General features: G+C 39.6%; 1 protein-coding gene across 2 annotated transcripts; it reads right to left on the bottom strand.

Annotated features, from left to right (window-relative positions):
* On the bottom strand, nucleotides 1-26639 carry LOC114047325 (zinc finger and BTB domain-containing protein 34). Of its 2 annotated transcripts, none has more exons than XM_027868113.1 (4): nucleotides 26567-26639; nucleotides 10863-10981; nucleotides 8975-9059; nucleotides 1-1971 (listed from the first exon to the last, which is right to left on the bottom strand). In XM_027868113.1, exon 4 carries the CDS (start codon nucleotides 1960-1962, stop codon nucleotides 451-453), a length of 1512 nt encoding a protein of 503 aa, XP_027723914.1. In that variant the 5' UTR covers nucleotides 1963-1971; nucleotides 8975-9059; nucleotides 10863-10981; nucleotides 26567-26639; the 3' UTR covers nucleotides 1-450. The 2 variants fall into 2 exon arrangements, with proteins under 2 accessions (XP_027723914.1, XP_027723915.1); XM_027868114.1 differs by having other exon boundaries at nucleotides 10880-10981.
* Between the last annotated feature and the right edge of the window lie 341 nt (nucleotides 26640-26980).

The raw sequence follows: 26980 nt of genomic DNA, 5'->3' as shown, positions 1-26980 counted from the left end.
TTTTCAACTCTAAAATGTAATCATCAGATCATCTGGACATGCTATTCTCTCTCAATGCACATGCATAGAAACTTACAAGCACACAGAGAGAGAATATGTGCCCCTGGGTAGTGAAGGAAGAGTGAACCCAGCTGGCTTAGCTACGCTACTGCCAGAATTGGGATTGAAATAATTCATCCAGAGGAATAGCATCAGCCCATGTATTTTTCCCTGTATTTTCAGCCCTTCGGATTCTAAGCTCTTTCAACACACATATACCCAAGTTTCCTTGGAAGCAAAGAACAAAAATGGCAAAGTGTGCTATTTAGAAACCTTGGGAAAATTTACTGTGCACCTACTAGATTTCAAGGTGGTCAGGTCAGTAACTGGGCTAAGAGTTACCTACAGCAAAAATTTTTTAAATGCATTCATTGATGAGTGTGCTTTTTTTGGGTTGCACTTATTTAAATCTTAGTCAGGGGCATTAGACACCGTGTGAACTTCCATACTGGAATCCAGCACTGCCTCTGAGTTGGAGGCATCATTTTCAATTTTCTGTTCTGCATATGCATCTGTTCTTTCTGGGGACTCAATGCGACTGCGGACTTCAGCCACACCTGGGTGATTTTTTCGCAGGTGCTGGTTGAGTGTTCCCTGGAAGGGAAAGCACTTCCCACAGATCTCACAGCGGAAAGGCTTATCGTCAGTATGGCCACGGATATGGTACTCCAACTGGTCCTTTCGTGTATACTTCTTACCGCAGAACTTGCATACAAAAGGGGTGATCCCCATGTGGAGTCGCATATGCCGGTCAAGGCTCCCCTTTTGGTTAAAGGACTTTCCACAGTAAATACAGATCAATCTTTCGTTGTATGGATACCAGTGGCCTCGTGCACTCCTCTCCCGAGGGCTGCTTTCATACCCAGGATTATTCACAAGAGCTTCACCATCTGACCCTTGTACCAAACTCTGCAGATCACTGTGCAGATGGACAGAGGGGCGCTTTTGGCGGGCCCGGCCCCCTCGGAAGCAACTTAGCATAGACCTGGACGGGCTGGAGTTGCTCAGGTTCCCAAAAGTTTCTGATATACTTGATGGCTGAGAGGCTACTTGGGAAAAGGAATATGCATGCTGTAACACAGAGCCATAGGAACCTACATTCACTGCCACCACTTGTTCACCATCCACCATCTCAGTGTGGTAGCCATCATCACCCAACGAAGAGCTGTCTGAACAGCTAGGTCGCTCTGATTTCTCGATTTTCACTTTCACCTCCGTGATCTGGCTCTCCCTCACAATCAAGTCCCCGTGTTCATGGTCACCTTCTATCTGAATCTCATACTCAGAGACACTCCCACTGCTTCCTCGGTCTGAGTGGCCTTCTTCTTGCAAGCGGCCACGCAGAGATTTGCTTGGAGTGGCCTCCATCCGTAGATCATTGCCAGCGGTTGGCTGACGCACCTGAGAGCAATATGGAGGCGAGATCTCTACTGGATTGGCAAAGAAGCTGCTCTCTTTAACTCCATTGCGGTTTTCTGAGTTTTCATCAGCACCAATGGTAACAGAGTCGACATCCCCAATGCTGATTTTTGAATGGATGCTCTCCAGGATCTGTGTGCACTTGTCAATGACACACTGCATCTGAAGAAAGCTAGCAGCAGTGAGAAAGCTGACAACATCCTTCAGTTGTAAGGACATTCTTCCAGTGTAACAGAATGAGAGCAACTGTTCAAAGACATTAGGATTCTTAATCACTGAGATGGATAAGCCACTCATGGTGCTTAATGCTGAATGGTCACGAAAATAGGGAGAGCTGGCAGCAAGGACGGCTTTGTGGGCTCGGAACGGCTGCCCCTGAATATGCACAATGATGTCACACAGTTTTCCTTGAAGGCGGAGTTCATTTAACTGGCTCAGAACTGTGTTGCTGTACTCGGGCACGTCAAACTGAATAAAACTGCTGCTGTCCATTTCTACTGACATGAAGCGTATCTAGAAAGAGAGAGAGAGGAAAAGGGATAGAGACAGTTTTATAATCCATTTATATTCTACATCATGTGGTAAAAATGGCATAGGCATAAGTTTGTGAGTGTGTGGCATGTAGCTACTAAAGCTTTTTCCATCAGCCATATCTGAACATTCTTCTGTTCATAAGTTCATAAGACTTAAGAGCTAGAAGAGAATCATGGAAGACTAAGATTTAGAACTGTACGTGACTTCATTTAACTTTTTTAAGTTTTAAAAATTCTAAACTTAAAACATAAAAAAATGAGCACTTCTATACATACAAAACATAAATTGTGACTATTTCTGGAACTTTGTTTCACTCTGTCTTTTTGTGGGTTCTGCTGCTCTAGAAGTTGTTTAGAGCCATTTTTTACAGGTATGTGGAGAGGTTTGGGGGAGAGCTCAAGCAAGTCACTGCTTTCCTCTGCCATCTTGGCTCCACCCCGTGACTATTTCATACTGCCTGGTTTTATATATATATATATCTCACACATTTTCAATACTGTCCTGTTTACTTGTGCTTTCTTCTGTATATTTTAAAAAGTGTTTCAAATGGCCCTCTTTTTTGTGGCATCACTATTGCTAACATTCCCTGTGCCCTGACTCCTAACTCCACTGAAAATCAAAAGAGGAAAAAGTAAACCATATAGCAAATAAATATAATTGAGCAAAACAAATCTACATAATAACCATGTCCAAAAAGGTATGTCTCTGTCCGCACCTTAAGTCTACCATCTCTTTGTCAGAAAATGGGTAATATGCTTCATCCTAAGTCCTCTGGAGGGATGGTCATTGCATTAATCATAGTTCTTGAGTCTTTAAAGTTGTTTTCCTATACAATGCTGTTCTTACTGCATGAATTGTTTTCCTGGCTCTGTATACTTAATATGAAGTATGAATTCACACTACACAGGATTCTCTGAAATCATCTTTATTTGGTCATTTCTTCTGGTACAATAATATTCTATTTTTCACAGACTACCATTCAGCAGACACTCTTTAATTCATGAGTGTGCCTTCCCTCTTCTTTAGGTTCAAGTTCCTTGCTTTTATTTTTTCTTTTTAATCCCCCTTTCCAGATCAGGAAGTTTGTTTCAGTTCCAACTATTCCCTCACTGGTAATTATCCTCCCTCAACTCTCCATTTCTCTGTTGAGTTTGATATAGTTAACATCAAACTGTGTTCTGTGTTTCTGTGTGTTCATTCAATGTCACTGGATCAAAGAGTATGTAGCAGGGAGTAATGTGTTGGTTATGAAGGGCTTTGGATGGCAAAAAGTGGATTTTGTATTTGATCCTGAAGATAACAGGAAGTCACAGGAGTTTATTTAGTAAGGAGCAAATGGTCAGACCTGCAACTTAGGAAAATAAATTTGGTGGCTGAATGAAGAATAGATTGGAGTAGGGAGAGACTTGAGGGAGGCAGCCTGACCAGCAGGCTATTGCAATGGTCTAGACATGAGGTGAGGAGGGCCTGCAACAGAGTGGTGACAGCATCAGAGAAGAGAAGGGGTCATATTCAAGAGGTGTGGCAAAGGTGAAACTGTCAGGTAGAGAAGTTAGCCTTGGTAAAGAAGACAATGAGAGACAATGATGAAAAGAGACAGTGGCAGAAGGCATAAAAGTTATGTGAGATGGGAAAGAGGGAGTTCAAAATGAATGGCCTCAATTTTTTTCTTTAAAATGAGGCAAGATTGTTAATTGAGAAAGCTGGGGGAGAAGAGACATGGATAGCTTCAGGAGGAATGAAAAAGGTCTGGAAGAGCTACCATGGAAAGTGGGATAGTGAATTGAGAAGAGAGGAATAAGAGGATTAACTGGTAGCAGTGAGAGTCCACTTGAGGTTGTGTAATATAAATTTGTGTTGTACCCACTCAGAACAGGTGCATTATTTTCTCCTCGTTCATTCAAGAGAACATGTATAGGAGAGGGGCGACAAAAGGTGGAAGTGATCTGGCATGAGAGGGTGTAAGTGGCAAAATGATGCTGTGGGAGGAAAGAACAGTGTAAAGTTGAATTAGTTCAACAAGGGGTCAAGATGGAGAGAAGAGGAGAAAATGGCTAGTGCAGGGGAGATGGGCTCAGAGAGAACTGAAGAGTCAAGGGACTGGAGGTCATACTATGGATGAAGAATAGGCTTTTTGCAAGGAAAGGCAGAGGGAGACATGGGAAGCCAATAAATGTCAGATAATGTTAGGTCAGATAAGGGGATTTCAAAATTCTGGAACACGGAGGTAATACATTTGTGGGTGACCTTAAGAGCAAGAGGATGACCATCTTTTTGTGTGGCTAAGGAGAGGTAGAGGTCATGGGAAATGAATAGGTTGAGGGAGTGACTGGTTAAGGTATTTGAGGGAGAGTCAATATATATACTGGAGTTCCTTAGTATGAGGGCAGGAGTCAGGGAGGACAGAAAACTGTGAACCACATACTAAAGTCATTGAGGAAGGAATGAGAGTGAGTTGGAGGTCTGTAGACAATAGTTAACCAGTATTTTTGAGTGGGAGAGACTAATAGCATGTACTTCAAAGGAGGGTAAGTTACTTAATGATGAAGGCAGAAAGAGAACCTGAATGTTGCAATAGGGAGCTCCAGCAGTATAACTCCCTGGCTCTGGCTAGTCAGCTGAAGGGTATGAAGGAAGGTGTATAGCCAGAAACAGAAAGGGTGGCCAGGGAAGTTGTGTTTATGAGGGAGCTAGGTTTCAGTAATAGCTAGTAGATGGAAGTAGTGGGAAAGAAAAGATTTAGAACAAAGAAGCTTATTACCTATGGAACAAGCATCTAGAGGGCAAGAGTGGAAAGTGATTTTTTTTTTTTAAACTTTAGAGTGGGAAGGTGGAAGGGGATGAGAACAAGGAATTGAGAGGTGGGGAATAGGGAATAGAGTTTAGAAGATGATCTATGGGACTTCAGAATCATTGGGATATGTGGGATATGACTAGGTGTGAGAATGTTCATAATTAAGTCAAAAACACCCCTCTTCTTCCCAAGGAGGCTGCAGATTGGGCTGGAGACAAGTACAGTATGAGATAAAAGACATATGGTCAGATGGAAGGCCATATTTCACTATTCCTCTTCCTTCCAAAGGAAGCAAGTTTTATAAAATTTATCTGCTTTTACAAATAATTGTAATAAAACTTCAAGTTGTATTATATTCTGTATTTAGCAAAATATTTTTCTCTTCTTTTTCTCATTTTAACCAATGGTAACCATAATAAACCTATGACATAGCTAGGGAACTCACTCTACACTTTACTGAAATCTGAGGTCCATCAAGGCTAATTGACTTATCTGTCATGACATGGTGTTGTCTTATAATTTAGGGATCTTGTAATTGTTTTTAAGAGTTGTTTGTAGGATACCTAATCTGTAGATTAGGCAAAAAAAGGGTGAAGCAGGAGAAGAAAAGTCCCAATCCCCACTGACTTTCCTCTCTGTCTTCCTTTAAGGAACAGGTACAGCAGGACAGGGAAGGCCTAATGTCAAAGGAAGGTTGTGACTCTCCACTGGGGGGGTTCTCTGCATCAAAGCCTGGACATTGGGCTAGCAGAAGGTGGAAGTTGCTCTGTGCTTGTACAGATGGAAATTAGCCCAATCCTCAGGCAGCACAGCAGGGGAGCTTTCCCTTCTTGTTGTCCCTGGACACAGAGCCTTGCAGACCATATTTCTTTGGTTTTACTGGGATAATAGTGACTTGTTTGCCAGTACTGGCTGTGGCCAATACTGGTGGCTCCCTTTTCTACTGATCACAGTGTTCTGGCTGACATTTCTATACATTTCTGAGGTGAAAAAAGTTATTTATTACAGTTTCTCATTGGATTTCTCAATCATTATTTAGTCCAGTGCGAATTTCCAGTTTTTGCTGCAGTAGTATGTGGGAGCTGAGCAGTCTGTCTCTGTTCAGGCAGTCATATTGGCTGGCAGTCATCTGGAAGGAACTTTATAAATAATTTAGTCTAACCCTATTATTTTTCCAATGAAGTCTAAAGAAGGCAAGTGAGTTGCCCAAGGTCACACAGGTGGTAAATAGCAGCCGATGTTCGAAATCTGGTCCTATCAATACATATAGAATCTGGTATTCTTTATATTAGTTTATAGTTAAGCTGTTCTATACTTTGGTCCTGAACCCTATAGAAATGTCACCTATGCAACTCCTTTGGATTAAAATGAAAATGTCTCAGATGGCCAATGTCTCTAGTTTCACACCAACCTTTCCATATCTAAATTTAGCAGATGTTTCCCTTTAACTTTAATGGCCAAATTTATGCCTCTTTGATCAGATAAAAAGAGACTCTCATTCAAAGACAGAATGAAATAGCCACATAAATTTCATTGCTGCAAGGGCTCTCACAGTCTCAGCTCTACTATTTATAAGCTATAGGATCACGGCAAATTACTTCCCCTCAGTCTCAGTTTTCTACATCATAAAATGGAGGTAATTATATTTAACAATACCTTCTTTATAGGATTGTTTATGGGGAAAGAACTTTGTAAAAGAAAGCACCACAGAAACCTGAGAAGTTGTTAATATTTCCTAGTTCACAGGGTTGTTGTGAGAAAGGTGCTTTGTAAATGGAGTCCAGAGATTGTCTCCATAAAGCCCAAGTTCTCTTCTCCTGAATGGTTTTGAGAATGAGAACTTGTTTTGAGAACAGGTTTTGCTTCCCTGGAGTCCTGTGATACAGTACCCAAGTCAAAGCTTAACCTGAGGTTAATGTGAACTATCTGCACCTATACCAGTTATCTTATCACTGAGGAGTCAAACTATTTCCCATATCAAAGGATACAAGACCGTGCTGACTGTCCAATACAGACAGAACTATCTAAAAAAAGACAAGGCTATGGGCCGCCATCCTACAAACAACTCTTAAAAACAATTACAAAATCCTTAAATTATAAGACAACACCATGTCATGACAGATAAGTCAATTAGCCTTGATGGACCTCAGATTTCAGTAAAGTGTAAAGTGAGTTCCCTAGCTATGTCGTAGGTTTATTATGGTTACTATTGGTTAAAATGAGAAAAAGAAGAGAAAAATATTTTGCTAAATACAGAATACAATACAACATGAAGTTTTATTACAATGATTTGTAAAAGTAGATAAGAAAATGTGACAGATGCTATGTAATTACCAAATTCATGGACTCATGGATCTCAGTTTCCTTCTATGTAAAATGGAGCTTGACTAGATGATTTCTTAGGTCCTTTTCAGTCAGTTTAAGCTATATCAACTATTCATACTACCTTCTGGGAAGAGTAGGAGGCAGAGTTGTGGTTGTATCAGTGTAGAAAACTTTCTGTACCAAGGCAGCTCTGCCGTTCAACTGGAACTTATAGTCCTAGAGAGCTTCCTGGGGGCCCTGATAGGTTAAATGACTTCACCAGGGTGGCAAAACTAATATATGGCAAAGGTTTGTTCCTAATTTCAAGACTGTGCCTCTATCTACTACATGATACTGCCTCATTTACAGTTGTCCTTGTTACCAAAAATAGCAAGCTAATATTCTAAAATTTTTCTTCAACAAACACATTCATTTTTAACAAAACAAACATTTATATTTTATTTATGAATGGGACCTTAAAAACAAACAGAAAATCTTCAAGATAGAGGTAAAAATTAAAAATTAAAAATACTGGGTTACATAGCTGCACTTTCAACTTCTTTTTTCCTCTGCATCAACACAAGAGAAAAAAAAACTTCCATGATGTTCAAGTCCCAAATGTCTTCTCATTGAGAATGATTTATGAGAAATGGATGAACACATTATGGTTTAGGATGTAATGGAATACTACTGAGTCAAAAGAAATGATGAAATTGTCTGAAAAAGCTGAGAAGACTTGTATGTATGAACTGGTACAAAGTAACATAAGCAGAACCAGGAAAAAAAAAAGTTATACAATAAAAACAACACTAAAACCAAACAACTTGGAAAAATTTAAGAACTCTCAACACAATAAGCAACTATGACTTCAGAGAACAAAAAATCAAGCATATTACTTACCTCATGACAGAGAAGTTATCAACTCAAGATGCAGAATGAAATATTTATTTTTTTGGAAATGAACAATGAGGGAATTTGTTTTGCTTGACTATGCGTATTTGTTACATGGATTTTATTTTTTCCCATTGGGGAGAGAGAAAAAAAAATTTTTGTTACTTGAAAATTTAAAGAAAAAGTGTATTAGTTTGGGAAGAAAAAAAAATTCCTATACCTACAGAAACTACTGTTAAAAAAAAAAACCACCAGACTAAAATTTACTTACTGTCCACTGGTATGATTTTCTTCATAACTTTGTAAGCAAACACGTTTCTTAAATAGTTCACTTTTTGCCCTAAAATGTATTATGGTTAACATAATAAAGGTATAATTATTGGATGTTATATCATAGCTAATTTTCTTTGTTTTTTAGTCGTCTCATCTGTGAAATTAAAGAATTGAACTAGATGACTACTACAAGGCCCCTCTCCAGTTCTCATATTCTTAAATCTATTCCATAATGTGTCTATTTTAAAAGTTACAAATTTAAAAATAAAAACAAAAAAACAGACTTCAAAGGCAGAGGTCAGCAGGAGAAATTAAAAATATCTGACTTTGTAACTGTTACTCCCTTTTTATTAATGCAATAAAAAAGAAAGTTTTCCCCTCTCTTCAGTTCCCAAATTGAAAACTCCCATTTATCTGAAAAGCTCACATACTCAGAATTTTTCTTAGGAACAGAAGTCTGAGAGATTAACATTGCTGAAGATCTGAGGTTCAAATGAAGGCTGTGACTGATTAGCACAGGTAACAAGAGGTAACAATGGCCAGCAAGAAAATGATTAAGGGGCAGCTAAGCAGCACAGTGGATAGAAGACCTGGAGTCAGGAGGACCTGAGTTTAAATGTTGTTTCAGACACTTAATAGCTATGTGACTCTGGGCCAGTCACTTAACCCCAATTTCCTCAAAAAGAGAGAAAGAAAGAAAGGAAATGATTAATACATTACCTGATGCTAACTCAGCTTCATGAAGATGAGCTGGAGAATTGTCTGCTATCCTCAAGTAAACTTATGCTACTAAAACATTCTTTCCCTGCAGATACAAAGACAGAATGACACAAATTAGACGAAAAAAATACTCATGTTCATCCTTATACTTTTTAAGCAACAAATCTAACTTCTGAAAGTTCCAAGGAAATTTATATTCTCCAGCTCACTGGAGTTTTAATTTTATGAGCAACCAGATCATTAGACCCCATAAGCTTATCTTCCTAAACTCCGCTTAACTAGCTCTGAGTCACTAAAACCTACCAGGAAAGGATATGGTTACAATAGCCAACACTGTCTGTGACCAAATTGTTCAGGGGCTAGACAATATTGGCTATGGTAATTAACAAAATTAGTTTGTTGCATTTTAGCTCCATTGCTTGTGAGGGAAGCAAGGAGGCTGGTCATCAATAATAGTAATAAGAAATTACTATCATTCAGATTTATATTGTTGTTTCCAGCTTACTAAAATTCCTGTGAGTTAGGACAAACATTCTTATCCATATATTATAGAAAGTAAAACTGAAGCTCAGAAAGTTTAAGTGACTTAACCTTACAAGACTGCAGCTAGGAAGTGGCAAAGTCTAAGCTCAAAGGCAGGTCTTCTGCCTCCAAGTCCAATAGTCTTTCTGTTTTATAATGCCATGATGAACTTCAAAATGTGAAAGCTATCCCTCTGAAAATTCAGTAATGGCAGTAATAGTACCACCAAATAGTAATTCGTATTTTGATAGTGCTTTAAGGTTTACAAATTTACAAACTGCTTTTTTCACAACAACCCTGAGATAGAGAGCAGTACATAGTCCAGTCAAGTGTACTGCTCCTAAAAATTTGTTGCTGCATCTGGATGGTCTGTTTTGGGGATAGTGAGAGCATGTAGGTGTTCCAATGCTTTCTCTCAATCCAAATTAGCAAGAACTTGATGAAAGGTCCTTTCTGAATCTTGACATCCTAACACAAACAGGACTGTATAATCTCTGTGAGCGCTGCTAGCTCTGTGTCTACAACCCTACTCTTACTTCAATATATCTCTCTTCCCGATCATTTCAAAATGTATACAAATGTGCACAAAGACTCATTGTCACTGAACTTTCTTTAGTTTAGCACAACTTCAAGTTTTAATTCTTTTGCTTTTTACAAGTTATTTTGAAAGCCATATACATACATGCACGCATGCATCTGTGTACATATACGTATGTATATACATAAACATTATATATATATGAAATATTATCATTTACAGGAAAATACAGCTCTAATCTCTTCTATTGCTATTTTCTTCCACTTCTTCAGTACTGTACCTCTATTTTACTCCTCATTTGCAAATACACTGATAATAATAATTTATGTGGCTCATGCATTCCATGGATCTGTGGCCAGGGATGGGGAAAGTGATGATTCAGCATGGGGTAAATGTGAAGCCAGGTTAAGACTTCAAGACAGCAGTTGCCATAGCCTTTGGTAATATGGCTGTGAATGCTATAACAGGTCTTATCAGTGCACATAAAGACAGAGGATAAGACAGCTCCCATCTTGATTTCAATAGCTTCAAATATGGTGAGGATCCATTAGGCTGTCCCAGCCATAGAGTGAACAGCTGGGGCTTTGCTTAATGTGTCCGTTGATCCACACCTCGCTGCTCAAGAAAGCCTGTTCCCCCCCATCCCCCAAAATAGCACGAGGTACACTATATATTGTTTTTTGTTTTGTTTTGTTTTTAGTCAAAGTAGTGAGATTTTATTATAACACAAGAATGGTGGGCAAGATTCCGAGTAAATCTGCCTATATTGTTTTATATAATACTGATTTCTCTTGCCTCCCCTCAGTTTCCCTCTTCTCCTTCATTTACCTCAAATGGCTGTTTACCTTCTCTCCTCCCTTGCCACTTTCCTTCTTCTGCCTTCCTCAAATCACATCCTTTTCCCCATTCTCTCCACTTCGGCACTAGCAGCATCATTGGCCTTTGGCCTGTTCAACAAGAAAAAAAAAATCACACAAGCACTTGTTTAAACTTTTAGTTCTCCTTAGTAGCTCTCCCCAGTTTATACCCATTGATAAAATTCTGATGGTTCCAACTTTCCCACTGTTTTGATTCCAGGTTAACCACACTAGATTTTTAAAATAAAATGGTACAACCATTACATCATCTTCATTTAACTGGCAACCTTTGTGTAAAACTCTGCTATTCAACATCATCTTGTACATTAAGCACAATGAATCAACTGGTTATGTTGATTCACTGGTTATGTGGACAATGTGGATCAACTGGTTATGACAGTCAAAAAATTAACATGATCTCAGGCTATATTCCAGTCCACAGGCAGTTTCCAAAACAAAGGGGGTAATACTACTACTATACTCTCTGATCAAAACACATCTAGAGCACCACACTCCGTTCTGAGTAATACATTTTAGGAAGCAAATTCAGAAGCTTGACTATGGTGACAGGATGGTGACAATACTGGAGACTATGCCAGAAGATCAGTGAAATGCTTGGGAATATTTAGCCTGGAGAAGAAAAGACTTAGAGAGGACACGATGAAGGACAGTCCTGCTGAGGAAGAATAAAATTTCTTCTAATTGGCCCCAAAAGGACCAGGGCATAGTAGATCTTGAGCTGAAACAGATCTTGAGCTGAAAAGAACATGAGATCATCTGGTCCAATCCCTTCATTTTACAGGTAAGGAAAATGAGATTTGGAGGGTTAAATGATTTGCCTGAGATGAACAAATAAATATTTGTTGAGGGAATGAACTACGAACAATGTGTGAAAACTGCAGCAGTAGGTTTTACCCTGATAATAGGAAAGACTTTGCAACAATGAAAGTTTTTTAAAAGGTAGAAAGGGCTGCTTTGGGAGGTGGTAAGCTTCTTATCATTGAAGGTCTGTAAGAAGCAGCTGTATGATCATTTGTCAGGGATGCTGTATAGGGGACACCCTCTCAGATGGAGATTAAACTAGATGATCTCCAGGGTCCTTTCTACTTCTCAGAATTTGTAAAATCCATTTTTGAAAACGTCAAGTTTAAGTGGAACCATTCAGGTTGAGCATACTTCAACCAAATTTCTCTTTAGATTTAGTTTTCATCAGGACCATTAAGAAAAGTTTCACAGTAGTACTATCTTTCCTGTTAGCCTATCTCCAAAAACCAAAGCTGAAGTAAAAGAGAAAATTTATTCATTCAAATAATTATTGAACACATAATAGGAATGATATTTTCCAGGAACTTACAGATAAGTAGGAATAATAGTGTGGTAAATAAAACATGGACACAATAAACTATAATAACTCTTCAAAGTAGGTAGGACAAGTGTAATTGTTCCTATTTTAGATATGGGGAAGTTACGTCTCAAAGAAACTTATGTTGACTAATGCTATATATATTTATATATTACACATAATAGATATTATATATATACTGTTTCTAGCAGTTTAGGCGAGGACTCAAATCTAGGACTTATGAATTTAAATTTCATGCTCTTTCCACTATATCATTTTAAGGGATATTAACAATAATACTATTATTAAAATTAACTATAGCTCACATTTATACAGTGTTCTTAAAATTCCAAAGTATTTTCTTAATAACAATGCTGTGAATTATATAGTATAAGTATTCTTATTTCCATTTTACAATCAAGGAAATAGGTTCAAACAAGCAAAGAGACTCATTCAGGTAAAACATTAGCACGCAGGCTCAAACCCAGGTCTCCTGACTTCAAGTCCAGTATTTTTTTCATCATACTGCACTGGGTGAAATACCTTGATCAGTAGTTTACCCATAATTCAGGAAGCAATGGACAGTCATTGACAGTTTCTGAGTAGAAGAGCAACATGCTCAAAGCTGGGTGTTAAGAAGATCAATCTAGAGTCCTGTGCCATGCAGATGGGATAGAGAGACACATTGGAAGCAGGTTATGAAATGAAAACTCACCTTTCCCTCTCTTCTCAGGAGAATGGCACCCTTAGCAAAAAAACAAACACTACCATTTACACCTAGTGGAGGTATTCCATTTTTCGGTAAAAATGAGAAAGGAAAGTCACAATTCTCTTCTCTATTGCTTACATTACCACTTTCCTTTCAGAGTGAAAATTAGATACAAAGATTTTTTTTTCCCTTAAAGCTGCTAACAAGTAACACTCTTTAATAAGAAGGTTCTGAAGTCCCAATGTAGTGAACTTACACTTAATATTTTAAATTCTAAGCACACTATCAAACTAATAGGGCCAGGAGGCACAATTTGTCACAAACTTTTATACCCAACAACTTGATGTTGTAGGTTTATAGGATCACAAGATTTATAGCTGGGGGGAACTCAAACTAGATGTTCCTTTTGTTGTTGTTCAGTCATTTTCACCTGTGTCCCCGACTCTTCGTGACTCCATTTGGAAGTATTCTTGGCAAAGATACTGGAATGGTTTGTCATTACCTTCTCCAGCTCATTTTACAGCTGAGGAAACTGAGGCAGACAGGGTTAAGTGACTTGCCCAAGGTCACAGAAGCCAGTGTCTGAGCCCAGATTTGAACTCAGGAAGAGAAGCCTTCTCGACTCTAGGCCTGGCACTCTGAACATTGTGTCACCTAGCTGCTCATATGTACCATAGGGTCCCACAGGCACCTCAAACTCAACATGTCCAAAACTTTCCCTAAACCCGGCCTCTTCCAAACCTGCCTACTACTGTTAAGTTCACCACCGACTCAGATACAAAATTTCAGTGTCAGCATCATCTACTAACTCTCGCTAACCTCACATACCAAATCCAATGCAAAAATCTTGTGATTTTTACCTTCACAATATCTATCATATAATCTCCTCTTTCCTCTATAAACACAGTCACAATCCTAGTCCATACCTTCTTCACTTCTTTCTGGACTGTTGTAATGTTTCCTCCTTCCCAATTTAGTTTGCCTCAAGCCTCTCCCTATTCCAAACACCCGCACATAGCTGTCAAAGTATTTTTCCTATAGTGTAGATCTGATCATGTCACCATCTAGCTCAACAAACTCCAGTGACTTCCCACTCCCTCAAGGATCAAACTTACACTCTACTATTTGACATTTAAGGCTCTTTATAACCAGGTCCCTTCCTTCTTTTCCAGTCTTCTTACAGGAGTACCTGTCCCCATACTCTTTGATCCATACACATTAGGCTCTCTCCTTCCACCCTTGATCATATTCCCTGCTGCCTTATCCAGCAGATTGCCCCTACCTTCTTCTCTCTTTCTAATCTTCAATCTCTCTCCCTACCTCCAATCCTTTGACCCCTCCATTCTTTCCAAAGCCATCAAATCACCCCTGCACTACTATTCTCCTCCCTTCCCCATCTTGACCCCATGGTGAACTAGTTCAACAACTCTATATTGTCCACTTCTACTGTCCCTTGCCCCTTTATTGTATCACTGATCTTGCCCAGCAAGCCTCTGCCTTGGATGACTCCCACCTGCTGCCTTTGCTTCAAACTCATATACTGCTGAATGAAGTTGAAGAAAATCAGGAAACTGTGCTGACTGGGTCCACTACAAATTTGAGTTACATAGTTTCAGCTGGGCCCTCCCTTTGGCAAGGCAATCCTTTTATAGTTCCCTAATTAACTTGCTATCCCACTCACCACAGGGGTGCTTCCAAACTCTTTCATCCCTCCTCACACCACCATGGCTCCCCCTCCTCAGCTGAGAACCTTGCCTCATATTTCACTGAAAAAAACCGATTCCATTCACAGAGAATTCCTTCTTCATCTCACATAACCTAGATGTTTTCTACCCCGTCCTCTTTCATTCTTGTCTCACATGAAGAAGCAGCCCTTCTCCTACCCAAGGCAAACCCCTCTACATGCACAACTTTTCCTATTCCATCTGTTCTTCTCCAAAAGATTACCCTTTCTATCCTCCCAACTTTCTCACTCTTTAGTTTCTCCCTGTTTACTGGCTGTTTCCCTACTACCTACAAAAATGTCCTTGTTTTCCCTATCCTCAAAAAATACTTGATCCATTTATCCTCATTAGCTATATTCCATATCTATCCTCCCTTTTGCAGCTAAACTCCCTGAGAAGGCTAGCTATAATAGGTGGATCCATTTCCTTTCATTCCTCTCTCTTCCTTAATCTCTACAGTCTGGCTTCTAATATTATCATTCAACCAAAACAATCTCTCTGAAGTTATCAATGACCTCTTAACGTCCAAATCTAAGAGCTTTTTCTCAATCCTCATTCTTCTTGACCTCTCTGCAGCCCCTGACATTATTGATTACCCTCTTGTCCTTCATACCTTCTACTCTCTAGATCTCCTTGACACTACTCTATCCTAGTTCTCCTCCTACCTGTCTGACCACTCCTCAGTCTCTTCTGCTGAATGTCTATCCAAGTAACACTTGCTTAAAGGTGGATGTCCCCCAGGGCTCTGTCCTGGGCCATCTTTTCTTTGCCCTCTATAGAATACTATTTCACTATATTATTAAAAATAGATATTTACTATCTTATCAGCTCCCATGAATTCAACTATAATCTCTATGCTGATGATTTATTCTTGGGTCTACTTATCCAGGCCTAATCCTAAACTATGCATCTCCAATTGCTTATTCCAAACTAGACATCTTACACTCAACAACTTAACTTGTCTTTCCCCCCAAATCTTCCCCTCTTCTTAACTTCATTATTACTGTTGAGGGTACCATAATCCTTCCAAGGACACAGGCTGCCATCCTCAGCTCCTCATTTTATCTCATTTCCCATAATCAATCTGTTGCCAAGGCTTGGCAATGTTACCTTTACATCTCTCCAGTACTCCACCTTTTCTCCTTTGATGCTGCCACTACCTTGGTCAAGCCTCATCACGTGACACCAAGACAACTGCAACAGCCTTGATTGATCTCCCTGTCTTAAGTTCTCTTACCACTACAATCCCTCTTTCCAAAACTGTCAAATTTTTCTCCCTAAAGTGCCAGATTTTCCCATGTTATTTCCTTATTCAATAAACTCCAGTAGTTCCCTATCACCTCCAAAATCAAACATAAATTCTTTTTGGCATTCAAAACTCTTCACAACTTGGTCCCCTCCTACCTCTCCAGTCTGCTTATAACTTACTCTTCTCCACATACTTAGTGATCCAGTGACACTGGTCTTGCTGTTTCTCAAACAGGACACTCCACTTTGTCAAGGGTATCACCATTCTCTTAGTCTACCTGATTTGAAACCTTGGTGTATTTCTAGACTTTTCACTCTCACTTATCTCATATAATCAATCAGGTGTTAAATTTTATCTTTTTTATCTGCAATATCTCTTACAAATATCCCCTCCTCTCCACTAATACCCTAGAGTTCAGGCCCTCACCAATTCTGGCCTTGAGTCTTTTTGGTCTCTGTGCCTCTTCCCACTCCACTCTAACACCCACAAGTACTGGAGTCCTTTCCAAAAGTGGAGGCCTGACCACACCACCCCCCTGTTCAACAAACTCCAGTGGCTCCCCACTACCTTGAAGATCAAATTTAAACTCCTTGGTTGAGGCATTTAAAGCTTTTTACAACCTGACTACCTCCTATTTCTCCAGTCTAGGTACACACTTCTGCCCTTCCCCACACTATCTGATTCAGTTGCACTGATCTACTTGCTCTTCTGCATGCATGATCCCTCATTTCCTATCTCTGTGACTTTGTATGCACTGGCTATCCCCCATGTTTGAAATGCATTCCTCCCTCATCTCCAAGAGGTAGATTCTTGGAATGCCTAGTTTCCTTTAAGACTCAACTCACCTTCTACTTCAAGACTTTTCAGAACCTCTTCCCCACCTAGTGCCCTTGAATTCATTTTGTAAAATACACACATGCACAAACATGTTTTCTCATCATTTAGAATGTAAGCTCCTTGAGGACAAAGACCATTTTTTGGGTTTGTTTTTTGTCTTTGTATCCCCAGGCTTCAGCCCAGTGCTTAGCATAAAACAAGCACTTAATAACTTTAGCTGTCTGATTATTGTGGAGGACAGAATTTCAGAAATGGAAGGAACCATAGAGGTATCATTACTTGAACATGAATTCCCTCAAGACCACCCCTAAAAAGTGGTCACCTAGCCTCTACTTGAAGACCTTCAGTGACAGAGAATGCACTATGTCCCACGGTAACTCATTCTACTTTTGAACAACTATGATTAATTGCTACACTCTTGTCTCTCTGAAATTTTACCCTACTTGGTACTCATTTTTTCTTCTAGGTCCAAGCAAAGCAAGTCTCATTCCTCTCCACATGACAGCCCTTCGAATAACTGAAGAGAGGGGCAGCTAGGTGGCGCAGTGGATAGAGCACCAGCCCTGAAGTCAGGAGGACCTGAGTTCAAATCCGATCTCAGAGCAAACACTTGACATTTACAAGCTGTATGTCCCTGGGCAAGTCACTTAACTCCAATTGCCTAAAAAAATAAAATAAAATAATAACAAATAACTGAAGAGAAAAAGATCCAGAAATGACAAAGAAATATTAAATTATGTTCAATATATTCTATAATAAGAAAATATTCATGTATTTCAGAAGGAATTTTGATGTGGATTTAAACAAAAAAGATGGTGCTTTAAGTGTTAACTTTTGTTTAACTAGATAACAGATTAGTTGCATTCCCTAAGTATTCTAATGAACTGAAAATTTCCCATTGTAAGCTCTGGGTTGTGAGGTTTTTTTTTTTATTTCAATTCACTTTTTCTGATTTTTAAAAACATTTTGTTTTTCCGTTAATTCCTGTGCATGTGCTTGTGATAAGTAGGTTGTACTTATGACCTTTAACAAGAGCAGTGAAGTTGTCCTTCTGAGTTAAGGAAAGCAATATGATCTTCAATATTATGATAGTGTATAAGAACTCGTTCCTGTGGCATTTTAAGGATTACAAAGTACTTTCCTTTCAATACCCCTATGAGGCAGGGAATGCATATATTATCCCCATTTTACAGAAGAAAACTGGAGTTCTGAGTTTAAAACTTGCCCTAAGTAAAAGAGTTATTATTAAGTATTAGAGCTAGAACTCAAATCCCAGTGAGCATTTCATCACTATGCTACCCTGCCTCTCTAAGCTTACAACTTGGTAAGGGCAGAATACTGAGAGCTTCAATTGGTTCAGCTACACTGAGCAAGGGATCTATATGGATTATTTATAGATTATACAGAGGAATCCTGTATACAGGAGCTGGGAACCATAACTGGAGGTAGGCCAGTCTGCTGTTCTTTATAATCAATCAATCACTTGCTAACTAAACACTTAATATATATTATAGTTACAATGTGGAAATGAAACCCATTTCTAGATAGGAAGAATCTACTACATATAGATACAAATGCCCCACCCCCCAAAAAAGTTCTTGTCCTCAAGGAACATACAATCAGGGGAACAACAATTACATATATATTTGTATGTACATTAGAGTGTATGTATGTGTGTGTGTATACATACATATATAGTAATGCTAGTAGCTAGGGGGATTAGGTATCTTTCTGTAGAATGTGACACTTGGGCTGAGCTTTGAAGGAAAATTCTAAGAGGTAGAGGCAAGGAGGGAATGCATTTCAGGTATGGGGGTAAGGAGGAAGAGTATGTGTGAAAGCAAGATGGGACTGGTATTGTTATATATGAGAAAAAAAGGTCAGCTTAGCTACTGTTGAGCGTGTGAAGGAAGTAACAGTAAATAATAAGGTTGCTTTTTCAATCTACTTTACCAATCAGTTCCATGCATGCTCCAAAGAGGGCATTTTTGAATTTTTAATATAAGGATAAGTCTGGCTCACTCCCAAATCCATGCCCCATCCCTTACCCCACAAAGCCAAAGAGTCCAAATCTCTCTTTAGTCAAGAATACCTCCAAGCTTCAAGGATTTACAATTTCATCAACGTGAGCCTTTCACTCACTGATGCAGCTCATGGACAATTCATGACTTGATCGAGTTACACGAGTTGCTGATATTGAAAAAATTCATCTACTATGAGTTAACTGTCTGATAATAAGCTTCTCTGCATTTAGTTAGACTGGTCCACCAATAAAAGATGCATTTTGCCACCTGGCTCACATTCAAAGACTTTTCAGATAGGAAGAATCTACCAGAACTTAAACTTTATTGGCTCATGTTTCAAGACTCACTATCATGCCACAGAAGAATCTTAGTGGAGGTTAACCAAAATTTTTGTCAAAATCCTCCCTTCTGCCTCTTTCTGAAACTTGTGCCACTTTAAATTTAGAAAATTACAGCTATCACAGGTTTAGGGTTGGTTAGGAATTTGAGAGCACATCGCCTTTTAGAATTTCAATTCAATAAACATTTATTAAGTATATATAAGGTATAGCGAAAACTGAAGAACAAAGATAAAAGTGGTTATAAGAGATAACATGTAGTCAAGCTGACCTTTGAATCTAGGTCTGCTGACTTCAAATTCAGTGTTTTGTGTCATATCCATGCATCACTGCTATTCCTGGATTAGACTCAGTCCATGTAACTGAGCAGCTCCTCCCTGCACTCTCACCAAGTCCATGCAAATTCATCATTCCTCATCCTTCCTTTCTATGTACTTATAAGCAGAAATTCTTAAGCATTTTCTGAGAAAGTTGGAAAGTATGTAAAATGAAGTTTGCAGCTCAGGCCTGAGATCAAACAAAATTCTATTTAAAAACAACAACAACAACCACCTCAGAATAAGTACCTCAAGGATACGTTATCTTGCTTTTCTAAATAAACTCAATTTCCAATGCTACCTATATGGATCTGATATTGCAATTACAGCTGTCTTCTCACCAATAAGAAACATACAAGTTGGCTTAACCCATTTTACCTGCACTTAAAAGCTCTAATTTGTGCCATGAAAATACTGCACCACATTAAAAAGTTTCCAATTAAACTTATAAGAATGAGAAGTAGCATTATATGCTTGGCAGCTTACTTTTAAGGTACAAAGAGGTATTCGTTATATGTAACCTCTAAGTTCTTCATGTTCATTTTCTGACCCATATTATGTACCTCCTGTCTTCCATTCACTTGCTAATATTTACCTAGTAGTACAAAATATTCTGCTCAAAGGCTTGTTCTTAATATTTGTATTAACTTGAACAAAGGGTCATTGTGAAGATCAAATGAGATAATGGGTTTTACGCACTTTACAAACACTGAAGTACTATCAAAATGTCAGCGATTATGATTTCTGTATATAAAACTTGAGGACACCAAAGCTTCATTCCTACACATAATGCTTATTTTAAAAAGAAAAGCCCCCAGACAAAAGAGTCCAAGAAGTCAGGCATCATACACGTAGCTAACAAATACATAAAAATAACTTTTCTAGGTATTTCTGCTTAAGTCTAGCTCAAATAAAATGGAATAGTCACAAACTGCAACTAAACACTTTATAGAGTTAAAAAGAAGGAGCAGTTTGCCACCAGGGCTGCACACAACAATCTGATTCGGCCCAACCCAAAATGCAGCAAAAAATAAATAAAATGGCATGCTGTAATGGATATTCATGAAGAGCTTATCCTAATTTAAAAGAAAACAAATCTAGAGTTCTTACTGCATTAATTCATGTGCGCCTGAAAGAACATTTTTATCCAAACTGTTATATTTTCTACTAAGGTGTTAACATTTTTCAGGTCTGTTCAGAAATACTGGAAATTTAGGGAGGGAATATTTTTCAAATTAATGTGGAGCTTAAAAGTCATATTCTAAAACTCCTGATTACAAGAAAGACCAGTACCTGTAACTAACTTGGGGAGGTAAAGAATATTACAGTAATGTGGTACTCTGGGATGTTTCACATGCAGAATTTTTAATCAATCAGTTTTTCTAGGTTTGGTGGCTTTCATATTAAGGATGTTTCACTGCATTCCATGGACAAAGAGAAGACTTGTTTTGACAAATTCCAAATTAAGGGGTTTTAATATATTATAGTTCAAATGGTTTGCTACCACTTCTCCCTACACCCCTCCCCAAACCCCCAGTGTTTATAATAAAGAAAAGATGAATAATTATCAAAGTGGAAAAATGATTTCACAATTTGCAAATCGATTTCACTAAACAATGATACCTATTTCAGGTTAAAAAAAAAAGGTCCTTTCTTAAATGATCATCAACTCAGTGCTCAAAATAAAAGTGTTAAGAGGTTTTTTTCCCCCTTCCCTATGACAGCTGGCATTTTAGGAGGCATTAGATTTAACAAATATAGCACAGCACTCATTCCTTTGATGACAAAAGGACCAGAAAGGCTCACTCACTAGCTGTTCACCTACTAAGAATATGAATCAACTAGGTGACAGTATCCCTTAGAAATTAATGTGGATTTCTATTAAAGATGACTTTTATTAAGCTAAAATCAGTTTCTAAAGGCACTGGGCTAAATAACCTCTAAGATGGCTTCTAGTATCATGGTAGTGTAAAGAGCACTGGCTTTAGAGTCAGAAGACCTGGGTTTAAATCCTAGCTAGTACCTGTGTGACCTTGGACAACTCACTTTACCTCTCTAGGTTTCAGTTTCCTCCTCCATTAAAACAAGGAGATTGAAGTAGATGCACCTCTAAGGGTCCTTTTCAGATCTAAATCCTATGAACTATTACTACTACAAAACATTAAAGGAGCACAATTAAGAGTTTCCAAACAATCCAAAATTCTCGGGCTGATATCAGCTTTGGCAAAGATGAAAACTGATAAAAAATAAATAAATAAAATAACATACTAGGTTTGTGAAACTGAATGTTTCTGTCAAGTTACTTGATACGCAGACAAACTTGCTAAAAATGACACCTTAATGGACAAGCAGAGGCCCAAGTATTCCAAAAGTCAATCTACTCTATACCTTGGTAGGCATACATTTATGACTCATCAAGTATTAGTTAGAATTATAGGAAAAAGGAAAAAACAGGGAAATATTTTCCCAATAAGTCAACCGTTAAAAAAATATCATTTCTAGTATTTAGTGGACCTACGCTCTCATTTTACTGAATTAGAGAATTTCAAAAGTTGAAAGGGACCTGGGAAGTCTTTTAATCCAACTGTTACCTGAGTAGAGCTCCTCCCTCCACTCCTTCACAACAGCTTTGATTTGTAGTCATCTAATTTCTGCTTCAAGACATCCAGTGAGGAGGACATTCCCAGAGATCTCATTCCATTTTTACACAGCTCTGATTTTTTGGAATGTTTTCTTTATTTAGAGCTGAAAATGAATGAACAAACATCCCCCTGTAGCCATCAATTGCTCCTAGAATAAAATAGATACTCCTAGGCACTTAAAGCCCTCCACAATCTGTCTCCTACCTACCCTTCCAGTCTTATGCTCTCAATCAGTCAAGATGGACTACTAGTGGTTTTTATCCATGACATTCCACATGCTATTTCTGTGCCTTTGACCAAATGGTTCCCCATGTCTGGAATGAAGTCTTTTCACCTCCACCTCAGAGCACAGCTCAAGCACCCCCTTCCGTGCTCTACAACACCCATCAGCACTCTCTCCCTCTCAAAATTATTTGGTGTTATTTTGTATATCCTTTGTATTTACCTATATGTATCGCATTCTATATTCCTACAACAGAGAGTTCCTTGGAGGCAGAAGTTATTTTGTTTTTGCCTCTGTATCCTCCCTTGCACATGAAGGATTTAGTGGGCATTTGTTGAAGTGACAGGGCATCCCTCAAAAGCCTAGTCTACAATACGAATAACAATGATTTACTTAGCCAAACTTAAGCACTTAATTTTAACATTCACTGCCTCATGATCTTAGATGAGGAAGAATTAACACTGGCAACACCAGGCAAGAGATACCTAATGCTAGTTGCAGTTTTTAATTTAAAGGCAAGAAAAGAAAGGAGTTAAATTTTTAAAAATGTTTGCCAATAAAATCAATAGGTATTTTTTAAGCTCCAACTATGTGTCCATCACTGTGTAAGGTGATGGGAGAAATATACTCTCAAAAGATTTCCAAGCTAGTTGAGATAAGAACACATGAAACAACTAGAAAATAATATCACATAAAACATTTAACAGACTTAAAATTAATGGTACTGGTAGTGATCTCTTAATCAGAAAAAGGAGACAGTTTATGTGGACTCAATAAGGCACTTAAGTAAGAATATATGGGCTTAAAAGAACTCTGAAGAAGAAAAAAAGGTAATTCCAGAAGGGGTGAAGCAAAATAAGCAAAATCTCAAGAGGCAGTAAGAATATTCTTACATGTATATGGTATTTTCACATATATTGACAATAATTCACATTTCTATAGTGCCTTAAGATCTATAAAGTGTTTTCATCACAACATTCTTATTAAGTAGGTAGTATAAAGACCTATGATTTCCATTTTACAGAAGAGTAAACTGAGGCCCCAGTTAAGGAAATGAGTTAACTAGCTAGAAAGTGTCAAAGCTAGGACTTGAACTCAGGTAATTCTGATTCCAAGTCCATTACTCTTTCCACTATACTACAATGTCACATGTTATTCCCTCATTCAATTCTTTTAATAAACTTAACAGTGTAATAAGGTGCATAGACTGGGAAATAAAGCTTTAATAGGCACTATAGGAACAGATCTTGGTTTATATTGTCTTTCTGCAAGAATATCTCATCTTTCAACTAGACTATAAAGTTCTTGAAGGCAGAAACTATATTATACTACTGTGTATACCACAATGCAGCTACTAGTAATAGCTAAATGTTTTAAGTACATTATTATTTCATTTGATCCTCACAGCTCTGTGAGGTAGGAGGTGCAATTATTAAACCTACCTGATGGATGAGAAATCTCGGGTACAGAAGGTAGCACAATGCTGTCATTCATTTATTCATAATTCATTAATTCATTCAATAAGCATGAATTAAGAGCCTAATGACAATTGTCTGTTCTTTACACATGGAAATATCCATGTGTATTGATGTTTGTCAAGTTCATAGTTTTAAAAAAATTTTTAAAGAAAAGATCCTAGTGGATAGTGTTCTATCCACTGCACAGTGGATAGAACACTATCTCTGTGACTGTGGGCAAGTCACTGAACCTCTGACTCAATTTCCTCATCTGTAAAATTACGGATAATAAACAGCACCTCCTTCCCAGGGTTGTGAGGATCCAATGAGATATTTGTCAAGTTCTTCGAAAACCTTAAAGTGCTATGTAAATGCTAGGCATTATTTTTATTACTGTATACACAGAACTGTACCAAGCTTTGAAGGAAAACCAAAAAAGGTTTGTTGATGCCAAAGTAAGACTTTGACAAATACCTGCTAATTAACTGTAGAAAATCTGGCATTGTATAAAGTCAGATTAAGAGGTAAAATGTATACACAAAGTAGGCCAGATTATGGTAGGTTGCATACATAAAAACTTCTAAGAAGTTGTTACAATAATTCAGATGTGAAGTGAATGAATTTGGACTAAGGTTTATGGAAAGAAGAGAAGAGAAAGGATTCATTGCTGCTTCCAAAAAAGACTTGACAAGACAGTGATAATAAATGATGAAAGGCAGAGATTGATTAAAAGGTAAGACCAAGGTGTAGAAAATTTTTTTTAATACTTCTACAATTTGTTTCCAAGTTGTCCTGGAACAAAGTACAGAAAGGGAGTAAAAATACCAAACTCTAGCAATCCGAAATTCTCTGATCTCAGGGAATTTTTTGTGATTACTGCAAAGGGTCCACAGTACAACTGTCTTCAGTAAAATTACACAATTTTTCTTAGCTGCACAATGTCAACCTCTCTTAAAGTGCACCCAGAACGCCCATTACAATATCTTTAGGCACTGTATATGTCCAAAGGGTAGTCTTCATGATAAAATGATAGACTGATATCAGGGGAAAAGTGATTATATAAAGTTGTGACAAGGCACACCCAATCTTGGACAGATTGTACTCAGAGAAAGAATATGATCGGTTTTACTTGGTAAAAAGTATCAAGATGTAATGACCTCCTGGACAATTCAGCTAAAAGATGTTAACATATTAACCTTCAGCACAGGCTAAGTCTTCAGGAATTAATATGTAATTAAAATGGGTTTTTCAACCTTCCAAAACAAAGAGTTATACCTCTGTGAAAACGGGGTTAGATGACCAGGATGATCTTCATCTCTAGGAAATATGTGATATTTGTGATCTGGGCCAGGAGTAAACATCTCTGCAAGTGACAGAGGTGAGAAATCTAGTAACCAGTAAATCATCCTGGTGCGTAAGTCTGGGGAGGTAGGGGAGAAGGTGAAAAAAGAGCTGCTAATATATCACAGCATTGGTTTTCAGAAGGGATTTTGGCAGAACCTAAAATTATAATCACAAAAACTGTCTCACTTGAGAGCTCCTGACCAAGGTACAGTAAAAACAACCAACCCTTGCTACTTTCAAACAGGATTCCCCAACAAGGTGGGGGTGGTGGTGGAGAGGAAGAAACATGGAAAAAACACTAGACTGACAATCAGAAGACCCGGATTTGAGTCTCAACTCTGACACATTAGTAAATCACACCCCCGCTCTGGGCCTCAGTTTCCTCATCTGTAATATGGGATGGAACAAGATCTCAAAGGTCCCTTCCATCTATGCAGATGGAAGATTCTATGGATTAATTTCCCACAGGAAGGCTAAATACTTCCCAGGTGAAGGAGGAGAGTGCTGGATTTCCCCTTTCAAGGAAACAGCTGCCCGCTTGGATAACTGTCCCTAGGCACCTTGGACCAACCAGCCATCAAAGCTAGCCCAGATCCCTAGACCAAGCAGCCAAGTGAGAAGGTCCATGAGCCGCCCATCAGTTGCCAGTATTTTTGGATTCTCCCTCCACCATATCTCCCGAGTTCACCTTCCTCTCCACTCAATGGGTCTCCCCACCTATAATCTCAAATCCGTCCTTCACACAGGTGTCATGTCATCACCCTAAAACAGAGGCCTGACCCTGAAGGTTCCAGGCTCGAGAACATAAAGTGGCCTCTGGGATAAAAACTGCAACTCCTTAGCTTAGCATTTAAGGCTCTCCACAATCTGGCTCCAACTCTCCTTTCCAGGCTTGTTCCCCCATACCACTCCCCTTCTCCCATTTAGGTTCCACCAAACTAGACTCTTCTCTACTCCTCGAACGCTGCTCATCTCCTGCTTCCGCGCCTTTGCACGAACAGGACAGGTCCCTCTTCATCTTCACCTCTCGGCATCTTCCCCTTTCTCCAAGGCTCAGCCCAGGTGCCACCTCCTCCGAGAAGTCTTCCCTGAGCCTCTCACTCAAAGTCTCGGTTCTGTCCATTTCTGCTCCGCTCTGGGCCATCGCTCCCCACCTCGGGCTCCGGCCCCGGCCGAACACGGGCGCCCGCTCTTCCCCATCCTCCCTCCCCGCCCCGCGGACGGCTATGGCAGGCGAGGAAGTGGGGCAAACTGGGGAAGCGGCTTGGGTCCTGGCTCCTCGCCCTCCCTCCCCCGGGGGCCGGCGGAGCTGGGGACCCGAGCCCGGGACGCACTTCGACGGGGGCGGACCCGGAACCCCCGGCAGCCAGTTCGGAGCCCCCGGGGGTCCCTGGCAGCTCGGGAGCGCCCGGCCGGGCCAGTGGCACGGTCCGGGGCCGCCTCTGTCCGGCCGGGCTCGCGGGGCTCACCTGGGCGCTGGCCTCTCACATCGCTTCCTCGGCGTCCACCTCCGCCAGGCCCCGGGCCCGTCCCAGCCGCTCCCGCCGCCGCCGCCGCCGCCGCCGCCGCCTCCTCAGCCACCGCCGCCTCAGCCCCCCCGTCCACCCGGAAGCGTTTCCCGTGAGCCCCGCCCCCTCGGGCGCCACCGCTTCCGGCCGGAGGGAGGGGTGGGGAGAGGCGGGGCAGGGAGGAGCTGCGAGGGGCCCCGGAGCGGAGCGCGTACCAGCCCCGGCAGCTGGCGGCTGAGCACTTGGGACAGCTGCGCCTTCCTGATGAAGGTGAGGACGCTGTGTCCAGAGCCCCGCCACGAGGCAGCGACTGCATTCGAACCCGAATCTCGACGCAGCGGTTCTGGAGTCCGACGACAGGGATTCCGGGCTCGG

Source organism: Vombatus ursinus, unplaced genomic scaffold (assembly GCF_900497805.2).
Source record: "Vombatus ursinus unplaced genomic scaffold, bare-nosed wombat genome assembly UNPS02014786.1, whole genome shotgun sequence".
NCBI lineage: Eukaryota > Metazoa > Chordata > Mammalia > Diprotodontia > Vombatidae > Vombatus > Vombatus ursinus.
This window is presented reverse-complemented; position numbering and strand designations above follow the sequence as displayed.

What these genes read in the sequence shown, in the direction of transcription:
- LOC114047325 (XM_027868113.1), bottom strand. Translation starts at nt 1,962, where the DNA reads ATGTCAGTAGAAATGGACAGCAGCAGTTTTATTCAGTTTGACGTGCCC.